A 26,831-nucleotide genomic window follows, 5' to 3' on the forward strand; every position below is an offset into this window, starting at 1 on the left:
ATGGAGGAGGAGATGCAGCCGGCGGAAGAGGGGCCCAGCGTCCCCAAAATCTACAAGCAGCGCGGCCCCTACAGCGTCCTCAAGACATTCCCCAGCAAGAGACCGGCGCTGGCCAAGCGCTACGAGCGACCCACCCTGGTGGAGCTGCCGCACGTGCGGCCGCCCCCGCCGGCCTTTGCGCCGCAAGCCGCGGTCTCCATCAGCAGCAGCGAGCCGCCGCCGCCACCGCAGCAGTTCCAGGCGCAGAGCTCTTACCCACCCGGGCCCGGCCGGGCCGCCGCCGCCGCCTCGTCGTCATCTCCGTCCTGCACGCCCGCTGCGTCCCAGGGCCACCTGAGGATCCCAGCGCCGCCGCCCGCGGCCCCCGCCGCGTCGTCGTCCTCATCTTTCGCCGCCGTCGTCAGGTACGGCTCGGGCCCGGCGGCAGCCGCCGCGGGCAGCAGCAGCGCGGGCGGCAACGGCGCCAGCCTGGAGCTCAGCGCAGGTACCAACTCTCGGGAGCAACTTTCCGTCCCGCCACGGGCGGGGGGAGGGGTGGGACCCGGGAGGGAGGAACCGGGGACCGAGGACAGCCTCCCGCGCGCCGAGCCCGGCGTGGGGGGGCAGGGGGTGGGAGGGGAGAGCGGGAGGCGCGCAGAGCCGGCTGAGGGAGCATCGGGGCGTCCGAGCGCACCCCCGAGGCCTCTACGCGCCGGCAGCAACTTCTGGAGGTTCACCGCCGCCGCGTCCGGGGCTTCCGATGGCGTGCGCGCCTCTTAACAGGTGGCTCCGCCGCTCGCGTCCCGCTCGGCGCCCGGGGAGCGCGGCAGGGGCGATCTGCGGGGCGGGCGGGGAGTGGGGGCGGGACACCGTGGGGTGACAGCGGCGGCGGCGCGGGGAGAAGCTGGCGCTACTCTGGCGGTTCTCGGGGACGCCCTCCCTTTCCCCTCCGCTGCTTCACTTTCTCCTTCTGCTTCTTCCCTTTATCTGCCTCTCTCCTCCGTTTGTTCTTCCTTCTCTTTTTCCCTTCTCATTTGCCCTCTGGTCCTCTTTTTCTCGCTCACTCTGTCGCGGTCACGCGGCTGGCCCTAGGGCTGCTTTCCTGCTTTTTTCCGGCCGAGCGCGCGCTGTCTCTGCCTCTCCCTGACCCCCTTTCCCCGGCCACCCCAGAGTCCCCGCCGGTGTGTGTAGGACGCGGGGCTCTTCTGCAGCAGCCACGCGGGTGGAACTGGCGCTCGCCCCGGCGGCCGCGACTTCAGGGACGGAGACCTCCCGCCCCTCCCCCCAGCCCCGGGAACCCCGGGCGCTCTGGGCCCCGCCGGCTGGGCGCTGCTGCACCGCGGGGTCCCGGGCCCCGCAGAAATGACTGCCTTTCGGGGAGCGCCCACCCCAGGGTACGCGACTCCTGAGAAAAGCCGGCTCTCTAGCCCGGCGGCGGGGAGGGAGACGGGCTGGTGGAGAGGTCACAGCCTGGGGCCTGCGCCCGAGTGTGCTCTCTGCTACCCGAGGACGCGCAGCCCCGTGTATCCCGCCGCTCCGAACGAAAAGTTCCTGCTCAGGCCTTTTACGGCACTTTGGAGCCCCCCAAATTCTGCATATCAGTGAATCCACGGCTTCCTTTTTTCCTAATGAAAACAGGAGCATTGTCTTGAAATGCGTTATAGATGCCTAAGCTCATGTTCTGTTGTTTGTCAATATTTTGACACAAGAAGGATTGGTTTTGAGAAAGAAAATCTAATTACAGGTTATAGTGAAGACTTGCTCTGTCACATCCCTCACTGGCTGGGAGATGTTGGCGAGGTTTTTATGTCGATGTCCTTATTGTTTGTGAGGTGCGGTTTTCTTCCTGTATTTTTATTCCACTGTGCTTTTATGTTCATTGTGAGGCTAGCCTACTTTCACTTTCCTCATTTTTCTTCTGTTTCCCCCCTTCTTAGTGAGGTTTGTGTGCTTTCTGGGCTTGGGGTCTGGTTTTCTTATATACTACTTCTTGTTCACTCCTTTTTACTTCCCGGCTCTGCTTTATCTTCCTTTATCTTTACATTGTTCAGAAGTTTGGGTCCTTTTTCCACATTCTATATTTTGCTTACTCCTTTGCACAGCCTCAGTGCCACCATGTTCATTGGGGTTTTCTCCCTCTTTATCTGCACAGTTCAGTCTTTAATCTCATCCTGCTTTCTCCTTTCAGTCTTTGCTGACTGTCGTTCTTTCTGTCTTTTACTTTTTTTAATACGGTATAAATCTGCCCCCTCTCATTTCCATTTTCATCCATAGTTTTAACCTTGCTTTTCCCTGCTATTTTTCCTGTATTTCTTTTTTCTGCACCAGTCACTTGCTATCCTTTCCATGGTCCCTTCTACTCTGGCCGTTTCCCCACTCTTTTATCCATAAGGAGTTTTTGTTGTTGTTTCCTTCTTACCTTGTTCTGAATGTCCTCTTTCAGTGTTTCTTCTAATGTCCTGTTTAGTTTGTCTCTATCCCCAGGTGGAATCATATCACTGAATCTAAAGGAGTGGAAAGGGGCTTTTTGATGCCCCTCCAACTCCCTACATTTCTTATTTCCTTTTATTTTCAGTGCTGCTGCTGCTTTTTTTTTTTTTTTAAGAGAGGTCATAGAGAGGTAGGCTTGATAGCCCCAAGAACAGGATGCCATGTGCTTGTTGGAAAGATGGGAATTGAATGGTAGGTTTCTGCCATGCAGTGAGGAAAATGGTCAGGGGCAAAAAAAAAAAAAAAAAAGACCATAGTACTAGACATCATGAATTGTGGTCATACTATTAATCATTGGGGGACAAAGCCATCTCTTAACAGGCACAGTGATGTGAGTGGCCATCAGTGGGACAGTCACCTGAAGAGCTGATTGGCTCTTTGAGGAACTAGTGGTTCCACTTTGAACCAATAAGCATGTGTGTACAGACAGCCATCCTAGCACACTGGGTGGGGTAGGGGTAGGGGTGGTGATTTGCTTGTTGCACCCTCACAACAGTGGTATTGCAGGGTCTCAGGCCACCTCGTAAACTGAAAATAGTCAAAACGTCGATGAGATGAAATGAGTCAAGGATGGAAGAGAGATAACTGAGTGTCCAGAGAAAAAGCAGTGAAAAGATGAAAGGGTTGAAGTGAACCTTATTTGCCATTAAGGGCCATAAACCATTGAGAGGAGAAATACATGATTAAAATAGATTTTTCAACATTCTTATAAAATCTCCTGAAGAGTATAATTTTCCTTAAAAGCGGTAATATGCCATGGTTCTAAAAGCATATTTTTCCTCTGTGGGAGGCTTAGAGTTAAAACCCACGTAGATCTTGATATGCAGCCTAAATTTGGCATCAGGAAATGGGAAATTGCATCTTTAAGCAGAGTACAATCAAAAATGAATTACAATAAATCCTATATAATTGCATAGGTCATTCTCTTTAATGAGATTTTATTAACCTGACTGTCAAGCTTTTGAGTCAGGCAGATATTTTATCTTCTTCAACTGATAAAAGTGTCAGCTATAAACCACCATATAAATATTCATAAATCTACACATCTGTGGCAGCCTATCAGCATCATTCTTTTGGACATTAAAAGCATTCTAATTACTTTCTGTCTAGCAGAGCTGAAATGCTGCCTGTTATAGTATGTGCTTGGCAGGCATGATTGCTTTTGTTTGCCATCACAAATAGCAGCATCCTATTTTATATACCGATGGTCCAGAAAATATTCAGGGATTGACTGAGCAGGATGAATATTAGGAAGCACCATCTGGTTTTGATAGCACCAAGTATATTAACTCATCTGTTAATTTTTGACACATCATTGATTTATTTATTTAGAAAAATTGCATCCTGTTTTGCTGTGTTGATATTTGCCATTAGGAAAAAAAATTGGATGGCATTTTTTTCAAAGACATACAGTAGTTCATTGATTTAAGACAGGGGTGATGCTTCCAAAGATGCTTTCATTTTCTAACTTCTATTTTCTATGCCACGAAGTCCTCTCATAAAAAGAAGTTATATTAATGTTTTAAGGAAATTATCTATTTTGAACTAGTTGCAAATCCTTTGATAGATGTAATATATGGATACATGGTAGTATAGGTCACAAAATTTTTTTTTCTGCTTCTGCATTTTTAATATTAATGTATTTCACCCTTTGTGGGCTAAAATCAAAAGATTACCACTAATCTTGACTACTGTGATCTCCTTCATAGAAACCGAATACTCTTGGGGATCTGCTGTGATGGGCAAATTCCATTCAAGGCTTTACTTACAAAGAAGGATGTTAAAGTAGGGAGCCTGTGTTTCATTGCTGAGTTCCCATCCCTCTTCTTCACTTATCAGATTTAGGATGGATTAAACCACTTAAATTCTGAAGAATTTCTAGAAATGGATTTTTAATTACAAAAATAACATGGGTTCGGATTCTGGAATCAGACTGGGCACAATTTGCAACATGATATTAGATCCCGACAGATTGCACAATGAAGCAAAATAAATTAGAGAGATGTGGTCATTTTAGGGTGCTTTGTGATTGTGATTTATTGACATTTTATGGTGTTTAATTTTAAAGAAGTTAGGGATAAACTAGCTTGTTTTAAAGCCTCTCTATAAACTGTTGACTTTGTACTTCCTTGCCATCACTTGACTGGAACATTCTGTGCCTGGGGGGGAAAGGAGTTTAAAAATTTCAAAATACATGTTCACACTTTGCTCAGTTAAGAATCGTGGATCAGTGGCCATTCAATCGTGTTCATATGAAAACAGAACTTTTCTCCATTTCTTAGCAATAATGCGCATCGCACAGTACTTGTGTTCTAATTATATTCTGTATGGAAAGCTGAAGCATTGCTGGCTGCAATATGTGTTAAGTGTAAAGATTTGCCATTTTCCACCAAGTATAATAGTAATATTTTTCATCATACTCTTCAATGTATTGACATAAAATACTATTCAAATATAAGGTAGTGAAAAGAAGAGAATTCAGCTTTAGGGCTACAGTTGGCATTTTTACATATATCAGTTCTGAGAACAAATTCAGAATGAAGCATTTGAAAAAACCGCAGGCATGAACAGTTTTATGATTGTAACTATTCTCTGATATTCTGATATTCTCTGATATATATCTGATACTCTGATATTCACTTTAATACATTATCTTCATAATGTAGTATATTACATAATGATTTTTTTCTCAGCATATTACGAGTTTATCCTTCAGTTAAGAAAACAAATCATGCTTGTCTCTACGTCAGATTTTTTTCCCCTTAAAATCTATACCCTAACGTGATTTATCAATATGATTAAAACAACTGAGCTCCTTAGGACATTGGACAAATACATTCGAGCAGTTCTTTCTAGGCAATTCTGTTTTAGCCTTTCCTTTCATATTTTGTTCCTTTCATCAAGGTTATGTTATAGGTGTAAAGGCTGTAAATCAATTGGGACTATTCTGATTAAAATGCAAACAGTAAATACAACTTTAGATCTAGAATGGGATTATAGGATTAAATGAATGAAAACTGCTAGTGTGCTAGAACTGAGAATCCCCAATCAATATCATCCTTTGATTTTACTAATAAAAGGACAAAAAGCCAGGAGTAAAGAAATGAGAATGCAGCATCTTAAACCTCCCCACTTGTATGGTTCAACTGTTTACTTTCTTGTTTATTCGGTTTTGGTCATTGTAAGATATAATACCCAACTATTTGAAGTCTTTCTCCATTAAGTTTTGGTTCAAGTCATGAGCTCAGTTCTTCCTTTCCACCTGGCTGGGGGCGGAGTCATCATCACTTCCGGTGTTCGGTGTGCGAAATACCCTTCCCATATCCACATCCCTTTTTCTCCAAGGCAGCAAGCCGACTTTATCTTGGCTGCTCCTTCAGCCAAGTTCCCAGCCAATCAATCAGCTCTAGCCTAAAACTATACCTAGCATCTAGTTCTTTCTTTAGTACTCAAAATAATCGTGTAAAAAATAGGCCCGTGCTTAATATTTGTGGGATTCAGGGTAAGGGTACAAATGCTGTAAACTAAGATACTCTATTTATTTATAAGAGTCCCCACATGTATTCAGTAAATATTTCTTGAGATTCTGTGCTGGCCCTCAAACCCCAGTCCACTCATGGAATATACAGTCTATAAATCTCTCCTGAACTGTAAAGAACTGGCCTCTGTGTTCTGACTTGTCATTTTTCCTGAGAGATTTAGGAATGGGAGCATTTTATAGATCTGGGAGATATGAGAGGTGCTTCCTATATGCTCTGGGCTTTATGTATATTCTTATTAAATAAGTGAAATAGGAGACTTGTACCCCCTTCTCCTGATATCGTAGTTACTTCAGGAAGAACAGTAAGAAAAAACAAAGTAGAGGATGAAGTACCACCTGGAGGTTTCTGAAAGTTGGTTTCGTTGGTCATCATCCTGGGTTTTCTAGAGAAATCAGTTTCTTAATCACAACTATTCTAGTTTGTTGTCCCCATAGAAGCCCTCAAGCATCTCACCACTTTTCACTTTTAAAGGTTTTTTTTTTTTCCCCTCAGAAAAAAATACAGCTAGTCAACATTTCCAGAGACAGCAAGTGACTAGTTACATTTCTATCATAAACAACGGATATCGGCATCTAGAATCTACAATATTTTGTTTGTTGCCATTATTCCGCGTAGGGTGGGAGAGGAAATGAGAGGTACCCTGATAGCTCTATATAAGCCCTAAAAAAGTTCTCTCTCTCTCTGTGGGTAGTTATTGATATAAATAGCGCGTTCTGGGTGGTGGTCCAGAAAGAAGACAATGTTCTTGTGACGTTTACATTTAGGGTGAATTTTCAAGCCCCTTAGACTGACAACATTAAATCACATTTTCACGACATTGGGTTTTTTCTTTCTTTCTTTTTGAAGTGAACCGATTGTTTTCTCTTTGCTTTTTGCTTTCCACTGATTGACAGTTAATACGCTTTAGAATACATCTGTGGAAACTAACTGGCACTCCCGGCACATACCATTTAAGAGATTTGGTGGGAGAAGCCCTGAGAAGAGGCACTATTGTTTTTCAGATGACGCTGCCATAGATCAAGCTAAACATTGGCCTTGACAAGAAATCTATGTTAGCAGATAAAGTAAAAGAATGGTGAACACAGATGTTGGATGACACAGTCTTGCTTCGGGGCTCCTCATCGTTTGCCTTGTAGGCCCACTCTTTGTTTTACCTTAGACGTTTAGTGAGCTCTTCAAAAAGACTTATCGTTCTTCTCCATTTTGCATCTGGGAGCAACGTACTCTCAGCAGGGATTGTATCAGCTGATTACTAGCAAGGGCATGAGGGCACTCCAGAAATAGACGTAATGATTGCTGTAAGCCCTCCTGTCAATGAGGAGTTGAGTCTGCAGGGCTGGCTCGATTCATTAGAGTGAGGATATTAATGAAGCCAAAGGTGTTATTAGTTCAGACCTGTGCAGGCCAGTTAATGCCACGGAGAGGGAGTCTCTATCTGGTGCCCCAGTCTCGCATTCCAGCCATTTCCCAGAGTCAAGTTAGGGGTATAGCTCATCAGGCACCCCACCAGCCACAGAGCAGCAGGAAGCTATGCGTCCTCTTAGAAGTGGATTCACCATGTCACCTGTGTGTGTAGCAGAGAGTAGAAGTCCATGTTTTTGACATTTTTTAATGCTAAACTCTAGATCGAGGACCTTACTTGTCCCTTGTCTTGGCTGTCAGTCTCTGATGTGTCTTCTCTTGTATTTCAGAGAGTCGTATGATCTTGGACGCCTTTGCTCAACAATGCAGCCGAGTCCTTAGCCTCTTGAATTGTGGAGGAAAGCTTCTGGACTCCAGCCATTCTCAATCCATGATTTCTTGCGTAAAGCAGGAAGGCTCAAGTTACGCTGAAAGACAGGAGCAGTGCCCTGTTGGCAAAGGGGTCCACAGTCAGACCTCAGACAATGTAGACACAGAGATGCAATATATGCAAAGGAAACAACAGACTTCTGCCTTCTTGAGGGTTTTCACTGACTCCCTGCAAAATTACCTGCTCTCCGGGAGCTTTCCGACTGCAAACACCTCCTCGGTCAGTGAGTATGGCCACCTGGCGGATGTGGATCCTCTAGCAACATCCCCCGTGCACACACTAGGTGGCTGGACCTCCCCAGCGACATCCGAATCCCACGGTCACCCATCCTCTTCTACGCTGCCTGAGGAAGAAGAAGAGGAGGAAGAGGAGGGCTACTGTCCTCGATGCCAAGAGCTGGAGCAGGAGGTGATTTCACTGCAACAAGAAAATGAAGAGCTCAGAAGAAAGTTAGAGAGCATCCCAGGTACCCTGCCCTGTTACTTGCAAGCCACCTGCAACTCATTCCTTTCCCGTGTCCCGTCTGCATGTATGTATGCATGCGTGCATGTATGTGTGGCTTTTTGTTGTTGTTTGGGCCGGCGATGTAGAAAAGTTGGAAAAACAGGCATGCTCAGTTTTAGCCTACCAGTGCCAAACAGAAATTTCAAGATGAGCCACTAGCCTTGTCCTGTGTTTAAGCCACAGTCTTCTGGGGTGTAGGCCTGAAAACTCCGGTCCTATTAAAAGATGTCTCCACTGATACAAAAGTGATTCCTAGATGTAGTGCAATGAGATTGAAATAGGCCAGGTGCTGTGAGCTTGAATTTTCTTCAAAAAGTGACCCTGTTCCTTCAAAATGGCTTTTGTATTTTTAAAGACTTTGATATATGTGTTTTATTAGTCCATGATAGAAATTTAAATGAAATGATATCTACAGAGGCAGGGCTCAGAGAACAAATGGTCTCTTCTCTTCCACTAATTTCTCCCCTTTCTTGTTAAGTTTCAACAGGCATGGTCTCTTTTTGGCATGCAAACTCCCCCTTAAAGTTAATATGCAACTGTGAACTAAAAGGAGTAGCTCAAAGACAGACCAGTTATCAGGCTGGTCACAAACTAGCTGTGCTCCTGGCTAAACATGAGGCGTTTTACCGCCTCGCAGAGACACTAGATCTGCAGAGTAGTAAAGTCATCTTTATGGCAAGATCTTCTCTGGGTTGCAAAGCCATTTTTTCCCCTATTTGGAATGCTCCTGATTTTGCCTATATCTTTGAGATCATTCCTGTATGTCTGTGGCTTATAAAAGACATTAAGACCTTTTTAATCATGCAGCCCATTGATAAAAATTTTTGAGCGTGTATCTACCAATGTACACATTCATTGGTTATTTACATACATATACTTGCATACTAATGTGTTCAAAATAAAGCATACATAATATATTTAAAATTTTTAAGGCTGATCCATAAATAGAAATAGAAATTATGTTCTTTTCCTAACTCGATGTCTTTGCACCACCCAAGTTGGCAGCTGATGTAAAAAGAAGGAAGTGTTGAAGAGAGTTACCCATTTGCTTATTAGAATTGCCAAATCAGAAATTTATTTTCCTTCTGTCCTTTCATTTTAAGAGAATTGCCCAAATAGAGCTGAGGTTTGGCTCAGAATGTTTTGGAATTAGATTGAGTGCAGTTGTGGGAGAGAAGCAAGAGGTGAAATCCATTTACCAAGAGGTAAATCCATTCTCTGTGGTTACATTTGAGCCCTGGGGTTAGATGCAGAGTCTTGGCGTTTTCCCTGCCAGGCAGGATCTGACTGCAGCAGAGAGACTGGCAGGACCCAGAAGAATGCAGTGGAACCAGAGCGCTACTGGTTTCTCCAAGTCAAAGAGATACGGGTGCAGCTAACACACTGGGATTTTACAGCTTTCACAGTTTCATAAATTATGTTAACGATTGGTTTTACCCCCAAAAGGGTATGTTGCATCTTACTCCCCACTCCTCCTCTTTCATTAGGGGAGAACATAGTGTCCTGGAGATCAGCCAACTGCAGATCCTTACATCAGCCGTTCAGAACTGTGGGGAAGAGTTTCAGAGTGCAAGGACAGGTGACACAAATGTCCAGAGTATTATAGCCTCATTCCTAATCGTAAATATTTGGTGAGCCGTCTGTCCTTGGTAAACTTACCAAGCAAATTTGGGGTTCAGTCCACCTCTTGTTTCCTGAATCTCTACAGATGAAACGTCTGTCAGGGATAACTCATTGCTGGCCTGCCCTAATCATTGTCCTTCTCTGCTTCCCAGAAAGACGAAAATGCTGCAATTTCTTGAGTCCTCTTGATGGTCAGACATTGAATGACAGTTGTTGAAATTAGGCTAATGATCACCACTGTTACTGTAAACATTCCACCACTGTTACTGTAAAGAGTCCCTTCCATGAACTTGAACCAATTCTCCGTGGAGAGCCATGATTGCTTTAAATAATCCATACTGAAATTCAACTCTATAGATGAAAATCAGTTTGTCAATTATGAATAGAAAAAAAAATAGTGTGAAATGCAGGAAAGATTAGCTATTTGTGATTACTTAACTCATGGATTCATTACCTAGGGATACCTTAGTATTGGGCGTCAGGTTGAAAGTGCCCCTCGAGATGAAAGACTTGAATCAAAGAGAGACATCACTGCCCTCTTGCCCTCCTCACATCCCAACCTCCATCTTTGGCTACACAACAAACCAGACTGTGGGTGGTCACCCAAGAATCCACTTTGGCATTCTACGAGCTATGCCTTTGGTGTGGGCGGGGCCGGGGGGAATCTGTTACTTTTATCCATATGAAGAAAAGTACAGCAATAATACTCTGGTTTTGCACATAACAAGAATATTTTGCAAGCGGTAACATTCCTGTGAGATTTGGGATCGATTTTCCCTAAGCAGTATCCGTGCTTCCCAATGATCCCAGTAGGCCTCTGTTATCCTAGAGGCCGTACATTTCCATGGAAGGACCTGGGGCTTTCTTCCTGTAGAATCTGCCCGTATGTTGTAAGATCCCTCTTCTTACAGCCAAGCCGGATGGATGAGTACAAAGGGGAGAGGAGCATGCAGCAGTTAGCAGAGGAAATAAGGTGAACAAGATGATGGGGGCACCTGCAGTGGGTCAGTTCGGGGGCTGTGTTCCTCAGGCACTCCCCTCTCTCTCCAGAGTCAGGCTGTTGAGCAACTCTGAGATTCCAGTTTCTTTCTTTTTTTTTCCCCCCCCTGAAATAAAGCATTTATACCTGGGAGCAGTTCTTGAACTGAGAGTTCAAAAGAAATGAGCCTATTAGTCTACAGGAAAAAATGCTTTCACTTGGGCAGCTGTAAAAGGGGGAAAGGAAGGTGACAGCCCTCACCGAAAGGAAAGAGACTGGGGGGGGTTATTCTTTCTGGCACCACCCGAGAGGACCTTTGTTTATTGTAGTATTTGTGAAACATTCAACAAAGTCTTATTGATTATCAACTACATGCAAACAAGGGGCTTCTAGAAAGTGCTGTCTAACTTACTTTCCAGAGTTAGCTGCAGATATAGGCAATTAAATATTTTATCCCAGGAAATAGCATTAGCACATTTTCTTTTGCATTAGATTATCATACTAGAAAATAGAAAGTCTGTTTAAAAGTTTAAATTTTTTAAAAGAAAGTGAAAATAGGTTAAAAGAAAAAGAAGTCACAAAAGGAAGACATTTGGATCAGGAATACAAAGAGCTGAGAGGTTATGAAAAGAAGAATGGTGATGGGCAAACTTCTCTATGGAGAAGACGTCAGGTTAGAGTAGTCACATTTATTTAGAAAGCTTGCAGTCAGCACTGGGTGAAGAGAACTCATAAGGGAGGGTGGATATAAAATACCATATTTCAGCTAATTTAAGCCCCCATTGAATGTAAGACACACCAACACTTTATGTTCCACTAAGAAAGAAGAAAAAACACTGCAAATCGTAATTGCACACTATAATTATCTTTGAACACCAAGTTCAGAGATTTAAAAATATGATAAAATGTGGGTGTTAGAAATATAAAATACTGTATGATAATTAAAAAATCACTTCCACACTATATATAAAATAGATAATCAGCGAGGACCTACTGTATAGCACAGGGAACTGTACTCAATATTTTGTAAAAAGCTATAAGGGAAAAGAATCTGAAAAAGAATATATATTATATATATATTTTTTTATATATATATATATATAAACTGAATCACTGTGCTGTGCACCTGAAACTTAAGACAACATTGTAAATCAACTATACTTCAATAAAATTTAAAAAATAATAACTTCCAAAGTAAAATAATTATGACACATTAAAAATACCTTGAAGTTTTCTAAGTGCCAAATATAGAGAAGATATACTTATTGTTGATATTATTAAAGAACTTTCTACTTTCTAAAAAGTACGTTTATGATCATCTCAATTTATCTTCATAACTCCAAACAAAAATTAATATTCCCATTTTACAGACAAAGAGGTTGCAACCTTGGACAGGTAAAGTCTGTGGTAGACCTCAGATTAGAATCGAAGCCTCTTGACTCCAGAGCTAGTTTATTACCCTCTTCCACCCTCAAAATGTAGTCGATTCTCATTCACAGTTGTTCTATTCCGTAAAGTCACTGTGAGCACTGAATCAGCAAAGCATTACTCTGAGGGGAAATACAGACCTCGGTTCCCGAGAGCCTCTGGTCGCAACATTTTCATCAGCCAATCACAAAACCTTGTTTTAAGTATGTTTTTGTTTAACGAGCCCTTATTTAATATATAGTATTAGTTGGTTAACATTGAATTCACAGCCAGCAATGCTGTGACTCAAGCCTGAACAAAGCTTATCTAACACGCATTTTCCCCTTGAAGCACATCCCAGCCTTGCACTCAGGAACACTAGACATCACTTCAACTCTACGTTTGGGGCTCCTTTTAAACAGCGTAATCACCAAGCAGAAAAAGCACAAAAATGCAAAAACCATCGCACTAAACAGAACATGAAAAGAACCCTTGTTATCGTATGAGGGCTGAAACGAGCAGGCCAGGTGTTACCTTGTTCAACCTCAGCCGGAGTGTGTGATTCCAGAAATGCAGATTTCTCAGTGATCAGCCAAAGTCCGCAGTGACCGCAAGAGCACCCCAAATACAGATTTGACCATTGCAAATACATTTTAGCGAGTAGGCAAGTTTGCAGATCCAGAACCTGCAAATAATGAGGATCAACTGTACTAACTCAGGAGGCTACAAGCTAGAGAATTCACCTTGGATTACGTACGAAGTGCTGATCCTAAGTAAGGATGTTCTATGTACGAAGATTTTAAAAAGATAAATCAGTGTCCGTTTTTGGATAAGTAGTTTTGTAAGAACAAAAAGCCCTTGGAGTAAGCGCAGTGTCGCAGTGCTAGTGCTGTCCCGTGCTCGTGCCACCCTCCAGCCCACGTGCCCAGGAGTGCCCCTGGGAGAAGGCTCGGGTCGACTTCTGGTCCCGAGAAACATATCGATCATACTTAATGTGCGCGTTCTAAGGAGAATGAACGTTCTGAGTAAGAAACCAGAGCAAGTGATAGGAACAGAGAGCAATAAAGGATTGAGTTCTTTTACTGAGAATTTGGTAAAAGTCAGCACAACTGTTGGCGGTAGCTGTGAGGCTGAGGGACCCAGAACAGCGTGGGCTGAAGAAAATGGCCCTGGAGTCAAACCTGGGTTTGGATTTCTGCTCCTGCCGCTTGCTATCTGTGGTTTTAGGCAACTTACTTAACCATTCTGAGCCTCGGTTTCCCCTTTCTGTAAGGTGAGGTTGATAATACTGGAATGCTGGAAGTATTAAGTTCGTTAAGTAGCAACTGAGTGCCTGCTAGGTGTTCCAGGAAGCACTCAACAAAGAGCACTCTTAAGAAACAGAGAGGAACATGGTCCTGTGCTTGATCGTACAGAAATCTTAAGTGGTTTTCTCAGATTGTTGGCGGTGGTCTTACCTTGTAAAGAGGTCAGCATTCAGTTAGTTACCCAGGTTGGGAACCTCAGTTCCATCCATAACCATCTCTCTCCCTCCTTGAGGTCAGCCTCCTCTCCTCTGGATTCCACCTCGTATATACCCGCTGATGTGGGGTCCTCCTCTCTCTCCCCACTGCTTTCATCCAGGCCTGTCTCACCACATGGATTCTTGCAATAGCCATTCAACTCCCCCAGACGCCAGGCTCTGCCAACTGAAAAGACCCATGTCACCCACTGCTGAAAAGCCTCTATTGGCCCATGGAGTAAATTCCAGCCCCCTCAGTGTGGCATGTGACATCCTTCACTGCCCAAGTCTTCCTGTTCATTTTTGGAGACTCGCCCCTCAGTTCCCACCATACACCGAGTGTTCCAACCCCTCTGGACAATTTGTGATTCCTGAGCCGCCGTGCACTTGCTTCTGGTCTTCCCTTAACTCCTGCTGTCCTTCCAACATACCCTCCTTTTCCCCACTCGAGAAACTCCTACTCATCCATCAGTACCCAGGTCAGGTGACACCCCTCCATAACAAACCCCTCCCCCAGTTCCCAGGCAGAATTAACCACTTGCTGTAGTACATCATGCTTGCTTCTATTGAAGTCTGTATCAGGGCCAGTTTTTACTCCTTGTGTGTCTGTCTCTCCTGGGGTCTTGATACGAGGAGAGGCAGGCTGTGTAAGGTCCTTGAGGACAGAGACTAAGTCACAGTCATCCTCATAACCCCGATTCCCAGCCCAGTGTCAGGCACGTTCTGTTGTAGCAGCTACGCATGTCAATTAAATTAAACAGAGACAGGACATTGTGATAATCAAGAGAATTACCATGCGTCTGTAGGCTGAGTAACACTTAAAGCTCATTGTTTATTTCTAGACATTTACAGTTGAGGAACTTACACTTTACGGAGGTGATATGAATAGGACACTTGATGATATAAGCACACAGATGGCATGGTTGTCAGAGGACAGTAAATAATTTCAATCTCCCTATAAAATTGTATGTGGTATACTTTGAGGTAAACGTTTTGAGTCTTTAAAAAACAATTATATAGCAAAGTAGATTAAATAATGCTTGAGGAACAAGAAGAGAAACTGATCAAGATGTTACTGCAATGATCTGCCAGGAAAATTAGGTACTCGAGACCCAAGCACCCTTAATATGGGCAAAAAACAGAATCAGAGCAGTTCTCCTTGGAAGGCCCTTACTTAAGAGTCTCTCAGACAATACAGCCGCCAGCTGTGCAGAGTCAATTCAGTAGCTAAATGCGGGCCTTGTCTTCAGTCTTCCTGGCCTTCAGCCTTGTGTCCAGATACCACCCACAGGACCCACTTGCCTTCAGGAGAGCCTTACAGCCATTAAAGGCACATGAAATTCCACTTTCTTCCAGCGCGTGTGCATCAGCCGGCCTCGCTCAGGGCTTAGCACTGCCGCCTAAATACTGGGGGCGTAGAGATGGGAGAGTTGTCCTCCAAGCCCTTCCAGGGCTATACAGGCAACACTGAAGGTCATATATAGCAAGGGAAGGGGAGAGAACAGTCATGTAGACATTCTTCAAACAACTTTTAAGTAGTTGTAATCCATGCCCGCCGTAGAAATTTTTTTAAACTGGTTTTTACAAGGATGATAAAGGATAAAGGTAATAATAACTGCCCTAATTCTGTTACCAAAATATAATCATTTTTAATTATTAACACTTTGGTTTATTTCTTTCCAATCTCTTCTCTGTGCACATAATTATTTTTAACATGGTTGAGGTCACACTGAATATTCAGTTTTGTAAGCGTTTTTGTGCTTCACTTAAACATTTTTTCCCTAAACATACGTAAAATATGGATAAAGTATCAGAAGGAGTTTCATTCAAATCTTAATCAGTCAGTGAGTATTTACAAATTTTACTAAAACTTCCAAACTAAATTCAGAGTAATACCTCTCACATGTCACTTGGAAAAGCAGTGACATATACACAGTTGCATTGCTGCTACCGAGATCCTTCTTTTCAGCAATGTGTAGAAGGGACTCACACACAGAAGTTAAATGGAGTCCCAAAGGCCACACAGGTAATGAAAAGCCAGAACTCAACAGCAAACTTGTTTCCTGTCTCCGTTAGCTTCTCAAGTCGTCTGCTTTTTTCCTGTAATCCGTGTCCATTGCCAGAAGATTCATTCTCACTCACTGTGGCATCAGTAAAGTGGGTTAGACTGTTTGTTTGTGGAACTCTAGTAATGTGGGAAATATTGTTTGTCATTCAGTTAACTTGCTCAAACTTTTTGGTGAACATTGCATACCCTAGCAGAAATGGCGTAGTTTAGAAAGTGGATTTTCTAGCTCTCAGTGACTCAGAGTCTCTACTCAGCCATACCCAGGGTGAAAGTGTCTGTCGGAACATAGAACTGTTGGCCAGTAAGTGCGCCCCTTAAAAGGAACTTGGGCAAGGTCTGGCAGAATTATAAATAAAACACAGGATTTAGTTACATCAGGGTGGGCTCTAAAGTGGGTTAGTCTTTTAATAGGATGATGAAATTAGAGGTACTTGACAGGTTTTATTAAACTTTGGTTTAATAAAAGTCCTACTTCAAACTGATAACGCATGTGCCTTCTTTTTGTTGAAGGCACAATCTTGTGGTTGTCCCGAAAATGCTTCTTTAATTTGCAGAATATATTCAAATGACTATACAAGAGTGACCTATGACACAGGTCTGTAAGACGCAAATCTATAAGGATATTATTTAAGAAAATATTTTTTGGCAAGAAGAAAAATTTCCTAACCTACTTCTACTTCTTATCATTCAAATTCTTCAAAAGGATGTTTATGTAGTTTTTGATTTATGTTGCAATGTGATGTCACCTGAAAAACCCAGAGCTATTAGCAGGGGATAAAGATAATTTCAGTTTGCTCTCTTAAAAAAAAGTGCTGAGAAAAACGAAGTGAAGAAAGCTCAATGGTGATACTTTAAAATTAGGGTTTAGGTTAAATATTTATTATTTTCTTCAATGTGACAAAAACATCTTAAGAAAACACACAGCCAAGACAGATAATGGCAATAATTCGTATCAGGTTATTTACTAAGTTACCAAGACCTTTAAAAGCCATTAGTTAATACTCTGGAAAGGGCTCTAATATAAATCTTAAAATATAAGAATTATTTATGCAATGGTATAAAAAAATGTCAGACTATGTTGGGTTAACAGCTGTTCAGTTTTATTGTGATTTTTCAGTGATTCTGTAAGACTGTGCCTCACAAAATATAGTGCAACAGCTAATGAAATACATAATAACTGAATCTGAATTGGACCAGATCAGGTGAGTTTCTAGAGAGGGGAGAAGTGAGACACTTACCGGAAAAACTACATGGTCAGGTGTGTCTGTGTCAGGAAGCAGGTCTAAAGTGCATGGCTTACTGCTTTACTGAAGAACTAGGAATGAATGGCACTACAAATGAGCATTATATCATTGATCTAAAACCAGTGAAACATTAGTTTTCAGCACTTTAATTTTAAAAAGTACCATCGGGTGCTAATGTTACAACTTGAGTCAAAGAAGACATGTCTCTTCTGTGAGTTGTTCAGTGTGGTATCATTATTATTAACCCAAATTCATCTTAGAGTAGGTTTGACTTGAAAGTTTTCAGTGAGCTGTGCTGAGCCTAAAAATTCTCCCCAAACTGTAGCATCTGTTCTGTATTTACAAACTGAAATAACTACGGATGTCAAATGAGAGAAGATTCTATTTCCTTTAGAAAATGAGTCTTTTTTTTTTAGAAGTTTGCATCAAAAATCTTTTTAAACCTTAAAGCTTTTTATTTTCCCGGCACAAGATAGCTAATGTTGCAATTGTTGCAATTTCTTCTACCCAGTGCCCTGCCAGACCGTTTTAGACTACCTGAAGACGGTGCTTCAACACCACAACCAGCTCATGATCCCACAGCCAGCCGACCAGCCGGCCGAGGTAGGTCTCATTCCATTTGGAATTTCCTTAAGGTGAAGCATCTTGGTAGTTTACCCATGTATATGTACACCAGAACAGATTGGCTAGCAAAATACATGTTTGACTCTGAGGTTTATGGGTGAGTATACATCCTGCGGAGAAAGATCATGCATCGTGAAGATTCAACTCTGTACTCTGAGGGGGAGAAAAAGAAATAGTTTAAATCCTGTGGGCAAGTCTCCCCCCATTCTTTTGGCACAGAGAACCCACCTGCCGTTCCCTCAGGCAGAGCCAGTGTTTGTTCCAAGTCTTCCCACCCTGAAAATCAGCCCTCCTTTGATTCTCCCTCCGTCCCTCAATGATTATCTTTTCTTTCCCCTTCCATCACCCGAAGCATCCTATCGGCACCTTCATCCTACACCACGACACATCCCGCTCCTTGAAGGTTGGGCCCAGGTCTTGTCCCCATTGGCATCCCCAGTGCGCATCATCGAAGGCATTTGCTGAATGGGGACCTCATTCTTCTCCGTGATTAAACACTTGAAAGACTGGTGTATATTCATTGCTCCACTCTCAGTTCTCATTTGCTCTCCCCTGCCTCTGTAATCCGGATCTACCTCCACTACTCAGCGAATGGTCTGCAAGAGCCCCCCACCCTGCTACTCTCCCAGTTGTCCCGTCCAGGGGCCCATTTTCCAGCCCTCGTCATCCGCAGGGCCTCACCCCTCCTCCAGGTGCTCCCTTTCTCTGGGCCTTTGTGTCAGGACTCCCTTGTGGTTCCCCGTCCCTTTCTTATTAAGCTTTAAGGAGTTTTCCAACCACTGTCCTCTGGGCTTTGATTTTTCATCTCTCCACTGCCTTCCTCTGCTCAGTTACGTTCTCTCTGAACATCAACCATGTGTGGGTTAACGAGTCCCAAATCTAGATCTAGACCCCAGTCCCCAGGACTCGACTCCAGACCATTGTGTCCTACTGCCTGACCCGTGGAACTCACGATGCCTCCTCTGAATACCCACCCTCACTCCTGTTTCCTCTTCAATAAAAGCAGCACCAACCCTGGGCAGAAACGTTCGAGGCATCACAGACTCTTCCTCTTCCTCATTCCTGACAGTCACGTTGAATAGTCTCTTCTCTCTAGTTCACTCTCAGTCACATTTCACCTGGGCTGTTGCAGTAGATTCTTTCTTCTCCGTGCTCCACACTGGAAAGTTGTTTTTCTAAAATACAGATCCAAAGTAAATATCACATGCTTAAAATCCTTTGCTCCCTAAAATAGGGTACACATTTTTTAAAATTTTTTTTAACTGACCCCTCTTTTAAACCCAAAGTCTTTCCAATCAGTTTCTTTTCTTTTTTTTTTTTTTTTTTAATTTATTTATTTTATTTGGTCGCGCCGGGTCTTAGCTGCGGCAGGCGGGCTCCTTAGTTGTAGCTCGTGGGCTCCTTAGTTGCAGCATGGGAACTCTTAGTTGCACCATGCATGTGGGATCTAGTTCCCTGACCAGGGATCGAACCCAGGCCCCCTGCATTGGGAGCTCGGCGTCCTACCCACTGTGCCACCAGGGAAGTCCCGAGTCCACATATTTTAGCTTGACATTTCTATTATACAAAAAGCACATCTGAAAAGCCCACTTCTTCCAGAAGCTCTTCCTGATTGCCACACCCCTCTGTGCTCACAGAGCACATTGTTCACGAGACTAAATCAGAACTTACTTAAAAGTTAATATACACCTCCGTCTTCCATCTGGATATGACTCTATGAAGACATTAAATAAGTGCTGTTCAAATTGGTTTGTTCATAGTGACTTGACAATAGGTCAGAGTTGGTATAGGTCACCAATACCCTTTTGGTGGCTAATATGAAGAGAATTCTATAAAAATATAAAAATATGGGAAATATCTACATTTCCTCCAGATAGGACTATTTAAACCTTTATTACCCATCATCATCGTTATTACTATATTATTTTTATTGTCATTTCAGGCAAATGAGCATCTTCTCAGTCGTATTATTCAATCACATTTGATTTCTATTAGATGTGCTGAAACAGCATAGGTAACCTCATCCACAACACAGAGAGCAGTCTGAGTTGTTTGGGGCTATAAATGACTTTCTCTCTTACTCCCTTCCTTCCTTCCTTCCTTCCTTCCTTCCTTCCTTCCTTCCTTCCTTCCTTCCTTCCCTCCCTCCCTCCCTCCCTCCCTCCCTCCCTCCCTCCCTCCCTTCCTTCCTTCCTTCCTTCCTTCCTTCCTTCCTTCCTTCCTTCCTTCCTTCCTCTCTCCCTTCTTCCCTTTCTTTCTTTCTTGAAAATGACCTCCAAATGGTATTTCTACATTTTGGAAGAGCTTTTGAGCTCTTCTGTAGGAGTGGATGCTTTCAAGCTTGGAGAGGGCACCTTCCCTGGATTTCCAGCTCTCTCATCTCAAGTACCTCCCATCTGGAAATAGCCTCAGCTCTTGTTTTAGGGGCAGCTCTGAATTTGGGGACAGGGTTCCCAGCTGTGCCTTTTGACTTGTGAGACTTTGGGAGAGGATTTAACCTTCTTGGCCAAGCAGCCACGGGCATCCTGGCTTGCCAGATGAGCTCACACACCCGAGGGAAAGCTGTTTTTGAAACATACAACGTTAGATAAATAAAAGGTTTGAAAACTAGCTGCACAGTCTCCTTTTGTAAGGCTGACAAGCGTACTTACAGAGACAATGACCAAGAGACTGATTTCAAATTAAGGATGGTGGAAGGCCTCTGTCCTCAGTAGCCCTTTTTAATGGCCTCTTGTCTTCGGTGCTCTCCTTAAAGTTCTTTAACTTTGCCAATTTATACACAGTAGAAGCTCTTCAATGTCCCAGTACCACAGAAGTTTAAAGAAAAGTAAGAAAAGTAAGAGCTCTTCATTGTAGCCACCGGCACTGAGTGTCTGCTCCGTGCCAGCCGCGGTAGTATTTACTGCATCAGTCACCCGATGGTTGTTCATTGCACCTAGTATATGTCAGGCACTGTTCTTCCTTGCTATCTGCCTCCTCCTCCCCCCAGCCGTAACCTTCTGTTCCTTATCTTTGTGGAGGGCACCCCCGTTTCACCTGGGAATCATCTTCACTCCTCAGTCCCCCATACCCCGGCTCAGTGGATTGGTTGCCTGACCACCTCGGTTTTACGTCTCTCATCCTCACTTCTCCATCGGCACTGCCCGTCACTCCAGTCATCCCTCCATCTCTCCCCTCCTGCCATGAAACAGCAGCCTGGGCTGAAGGACCCTTCGGAACCTCTGGGCTCCTGCCCATCTTTTGATCATACATAGTACACAGAGCCAAGGGTTGGTTTATGCTCCCGAGTACTCGTATTTTAAACCCATGATAATTTAGTTCTTCCCATGTTATAGATGGGGAAACTTTGGTCCAACAAGTTAAAGTAATTTGCTCAAGAAACGACAAATAAAACCCAGAACCAAGATTTAGTTCAAACCCAGGCTGACTGTAAATTCAAACCACAAACCACTTCCCTCAGCTGCTTCCCTTAAAAAGGACACAAAGTCACACTCCTGCTATTTCAAGGGAGTATGAATGCTGTGGTGATGAGTTTCCATGGGTATAATTCAGTCACAGTTTCATAGCCATACCTGCTGCCTCTTTCTTTCCTGTTGGCTCCTATACCGTTTGCCCTTCTCAGAGCTTAACTGAACAGAGCACTTTTTAAAATTAAAACCTATCAGTTCCAAATACTGCCAAATTTATAACCTGTAGTAAGTTTGCAGAGTTGTAAAACTGAGTGAGTTTCCCTTCTTTATTTTGTACACCTTAATTACTGGGGAAGAAGTACATTAAAACTGAGATCACGGGTTAATTAATTTGTCCTGGACTGTAGAATTTTATGGACAACCAGAACTAAAATAATGGTTGTGTAGGTGCAATTGACTAAACATGGCTTACAAATGTTACAGAAATTCCTGTAATTAGTCCCACTGCAACTATTTAGCCTGGGAATTTTATAGCAGACATAAATTATGAAGGTGAAAAGTAAGAAAAATTTTGAGTTGACATAGTGGCATTTGCAGAAGCTATAATTTGAGGAAACTTGTTTTGCATTATTATTAGTGATTATTTTTTTCTGTTTCCACAATTCCCCCTCTTTAAAATTCACTTTTTAATGTTGTTTCCACTGAAATACAATGTCTGTCAGATATTAGGTGCATGAAACACAAAAAAATACCTTATGGAAGTAGCCCACCAGCATCATTTCTAAAAGTACTTAACCGCCAACCAAAGGATGAAGAGACCTGTTTGATCACACTCTTCAAAGTCATTTTTGCATATTTTAATAGACTGAAAAGGAAAGTTACAGGTTATATTTAAATAGTGTTCCCTGTCATTGGGTCTTGACACATTTTAACCTACCTGTTAAAATGCAAGTTATAAATAGCTCCTCTTTCAAAGGTGTTCATTATACCTCATTGGCTCTTGTTATAGAAAATGCAAATGTAATTTGAAAAGTGCCCGTTCTGGGTGTGAGCAATTACTTGTGCTGTTCCGTACCTGGTTCATTGTCTGTATAGCCACTTGGTTAAAAAGCACGTTCGCCTTTGAAATGGAGATCGCCTGGGCTGCTGGCTGGTCGGCCGGCTCAGTAGGTAATGAGAAAATATTTCGCTTTTCCAGGGAAGCAAGCAGCTGTTGAACAACTATCCTGTCTACATAACGAGCAAACAGTGGGACGAGGCTGTAAATTCTTCAAAGAAAGACGGGAGGCGGCTCCTTCGATACCTCATCAGATTTGTTTTCACGACCGATGAGCTTAAGTACTCATGCGGCCTTGGGAAAAGGAAAAGGTCAGTGCAGTCAGGAGAGACAGGTCCTGAAAGACGCCCTCTGGATCCAGTTAAAGTAACATGCCTCCGAGGTACTGCATCCTTCCACTCAGTGTCCATCTGTGATCTCATTTCACCGCATTGGCTGTGGCTGCCCCGTGCAAGTGTCCAGCCTTTACTGTATTTTGGTTTTTTTCCGCTGAGACGTTATAGGCTTCATGTGGCCCATCTCCTTGGTATCAAGAAGTTCTTTAAAAATTCTTCGTTTGCTTTAGCACTTAATGGCACATAAGCACTGCATAGCACCTCATGTTTCACGCTTTAAGTTCAGATTTTCTTTGCTGCCCGGGAAGGCAACCTCCAGCAGAACTGGAGCACTGGGGAAAGCACAGAGGAAAAGAAGCCGAGGAACCTCAAAAATTATCCCAATTTCATTTGCAGCCTATGACGCCCTCCCCCAATCTAGCTATCTTCTCGAGAATACTTGCCCCAACTCCTTAAATGTATTTAGAATTAATTTTCCTTAGGCCTAAAGTATTTCTCGCCCACTCAGATTTTATTCTGTTTGGTTTTTTTAAAGTTTCTGTATTAACAAATACTACTCAGATAATACCACTTCCTCAGCATTAACAGCTGATTACTTTGTAGCTGATCCACACTATGGATAGGCCAGGCAGAGGGTAAGGAGGTGTATACGGTTGATTCAGTGGGTGCAAATAAATAAACACAGACAAGTGGAAACATTGTAGTGCCAACAAAAGCGCATTCACACCTGAAAAATCCATATCAAATAGCTCAAATATTAACCTGTACAGTTCAAGAGTGATTTTATTGGTTGGAAAGACAATAATGATTTACTCTGGACAGGGATCGAAATATTTCCTGGTGAAGAAATCACAGTGAAAAACCTTATCACTGATAAGGCCTTAGTCATCAGAAGGGACACTCATTCCTGCACCCCTCTGGGCATGCCCACAGTGACCGTCAGCGTGCCTAAGGTGCCTGTGTAGTATTTGTTAGTAGCAGAGATCCCCAGACCCACCCTGAACTTCTGATTCAGCGGGTCTGGGGTGAAGACAGGGGAGGCACGCATTACTGCACCTCACGACCACCCCAGGTGATTGATGCTGCTGGCCTAGACTTGAGAAAACCACCTAGAATGAAAACACCGGTATTAACTCAGCACAGGTGTGCTGGAGCACCCCCTGTTGGCCAGTCTGAAAATTCTGCTTACTCAGAGTGACTGGGCGATGGAAATTTCCAGGGGCTGTCTTAGCAAACTAGGCGCAGTTTCCTTTATTCCCCAGCGTCATCAGAGCAGACGGAGGCAGCAGAGGCCGTGGTGAGCTTGGGGGCTGTCCTGAGAGCCCGCTCCGCGAGTGCTCTGGAAGTTGCCGTGAGGCTTACAAGGGAATCAGGATAAGGGGCCTCACCAAGGTATCCCTTTCCAGAAATCCTTGTTAAACAATTGATATTTTAACAAGCAAGTCAGTGAAACTGAGGGATTAATATACATCTCAAAGCACTAGTGTCAATGCTGCGGGACCCCCTGTGACACGGATGCAGCCCAGGCTGGCTGCCTGACCAGAATGTGTACTCTCCAGCAGGGAGAGCTGGGCAGGACCCACAGGCTTCCACCCGCCCATGGGTGGAGAATGCATAGGCAAGAACTGCTAATTGTGTCAGGGGCAGCTGGTTAGAGCATTTATGTCTGTCCCAAAGGCTGAAATCCTGGGGCCTTCCTGTGACCTAAATGGGATTCCCTTCCTGCAGGTTTATGCTCGCTGACTCCCAGGGTGGACATCCTTGTGGTCAGCAAGATCAGAATAGCCAAGGAAGCCTCAGACAGTTGGACACCTGAGGGATGGAAAGCAGGGTGCTTCGGGGAATGAAATCAAATTCTAGGCTGGCCTGTCCCCAGGGTGGTTTGACCCCGGAAGGAAGGGGGCTCAATGATGTGAGGATGCTTCGTACCCGTGTAACAGAATGAGCTCTACTTTTAGCTTGTGGTAGTCGGGCACAATGTTAGGGGAAGTCCTGTTGCAGCAGTGGGCACTGAGGAGGGGGAGGAGGTGGGAGGTGTCACACAGCAGCACATTCTTAGAGTGGCCGGGCTGCAGCATCCTCAGCAATTAGCCTTGATTTCCTCTCGTGGATACTTTGAGTCTTTCAGTTCTTTGTGTTCATATGAGAGTGGGGAATCTGGATAGAGATAAACTGCTTAAACAGTTACTGAATACTTACTGAGCACATGAGGTAGGGAGCTTGAGGAAGGCAGAGAGGAATAGAAAACAGAATGCCTGAATTCTGGAGTTGGTAGCCTGGCTGGAGATGATCTGCGGACATAATGAATAGATGCGAATGCAAGGAAAATAATAGGGAGAGGACTCGATATTTGAGCACTAGTGGTCCCGGAATACCTCCTTTCTCTCTGCTCAGCATTATAATGACCATGACCTAGGTCTGAAAAGCATCCTTCGGCGTTTCCTAGGCCTGTACCCCAGCATAAGCCATCTGGTTCCTGACAGTTTTCCAGGACGAGGAGCTGAATAAACACAGTTGTCTCCCCAAGGAAGGCCACTAGGGCTGGGACTTAGGCGAGGTGAATGAGTCTCTCACCTCAGGCATGGAATTGAAGGGGTTGCCCCTGCGTCTCTGCTAAGATGGGCACAGCTCATTTCATGGGATTTTTCTGGTCCAAGTACTTAAAAGCATCAGCTTCCATGGGCAAATAGGGTCGGGATTTCACAAATAAATTTCAGGCAAATCCAGTCCTACAACCAGAACCATTGTCTTGTAGAGGGAGCAGTGCTGGCGAAGAAACGGTGTATAAATGGCAGTCACCTTGAACTTTCAGTCAGCTGTGAAAAAAAACACAGTTTGACTTAGAACTTTTTCCAGAATGCTCATTTCAGTTTATAGATGTCCATATTAAAATAGCTGTGTAGGAACTATACATGTTCCCTGACTCCCTGAGAAAATAGAGGAAGGGTTAATATGAGCTCAACCCAAGGGAGGCCGAGTTTGTTTCACTGGAGTCTGAGCTACTTTTTGTATATTCTTTCTTCCAGGCACGCTAATTGCTTTCTGGTGATATTAAATATTTGGAGGAAAAGTCATCTAAAAAATATTTGTCAGTACACTTATAGATATCACAATTAGAGAAATAAAGTATAGCCTATAGTAACATTTTAAGAATGTGAAAACCTCTTCTGAACCAAAACTTAGGCAATTTCTTACTCATTGAGATTTTATTTTTTTGCACTTAATCTACAAATCATTAGCTGGTTAAAGAATACCATCTGATGATATTTGCTGTGCTTCTGGAGATAGTTAACATTCTAAAAATGTGAGCATGTTAACAACAGGGTTTTGAAATGTACTCTTAACTTTTTTTTACCAAGCAAGGTGCATACCACGCCTCGCAAATCAAATTTACCTTTCATAGCAATCGTGCCTTAGAGGGGTCACTCTCACTTATGTAACTTTTACTTCTGCACCTGAGTAGAGAATGTGTATGGCGTAAGTTGGGTCTAATAAGTGACATCATCATGGCATTACATTGGATGTCCCATAAAGCTTTTCTTACAGAGCTTCTGTTAAAGTTTAAGCAGCCTTCCTATCATTCGCTGCCAAAACCAGCTGTTTTTCTCTCTCTTTTTTTTTTTTTACTGTTGTGTGTATTCCCACAGAATTCATTAGGATGCACTGCACCTCCAACCCCGACTGGTGGATGCCCTCGGAGGAACAGATAAACAAAGTGTTCAGTGACGCCGTGGGTCACGCCCGGCAGGGGCGGGCAGTGGGGACTTTCCTGCACAACGGAGGCTCATTTTATGAAGGGATCGATCACCAGGCTTCCCAGGATGAAGTCTTCAGTAAAAATTCCCAGGATGGGTCTGGTGATTAGTGGACAGAATCTTTCCACACTAGCAGCCAGTCCTCTCAAGAGTTCCAGTTGTGAATGTTCTGTTACCATCACTTTAGAATCCAAAGCATGTCACTCTGTCACATCCTAACAGAGTTAAGGTTTACACATCCTAAACCTTAACTCTTGACCTAACTGCCACAGTTCCTAGTACAAACCCATTTTAGGGTTGTTTGGGAAGTCTATGGAGCCTACAGAGATTTTCAGAATATTACATTATACAAAGAAGAAATGACAATTGATTTTAAATGATGACTAGTTAGACGGTGAGGGTGAGGAAAGAGAGGTGAGCTCCTGGTCACCTGTCTGAAATCTTCAAGTCAGCTGTTTCCTGAGCAGAGCTGGTCCCCACAGAGATTGGGTTAGTGTTCCTGCCCATGGGAGAAGGTAGAG

General features: G+C 43.6%; 1 protein-coding gene across 1 annotated transcript; it reads left to right on the forward strand.

The window, feature by feature from the left end:
• BEND4 (BEN domain containing 4) lies at nucleotides 1-26,420 on the forward strand. The gene is made up of 5 exons (XM_068542249.1): nucleotides 1-484; nucleotides 7,703-8,269; nucleotides 17,641-17,732; nucleotides 22,362-22,602; nucleotides 26,203-26,420. Exons 1-5 carry the CDS (start codon nucleotides 1-3, stop codon nucleotides 26,418-26,420), a joined length of 1,602 nt encoding a protein of 533 aa, XP_068398350.1.
• Nucleotides 26,421-26,831: the final 411 nt, after the last annotated feature.

Source organism: Eschrichtius robustus, chromosome 4 (genome assembly GCF_028021215.1).
Source record: "Eschrichtius robustus isolate mEscRob2 chromosome 4, mEscRob2.pri, whole genome shotgun sequence".
NCBI lineage: Eukaryota > Metazoa > Chordata > Mammalia > Artiodactyla > Eschrichtiidae > Eschrichtius > Eschrichtius robustus.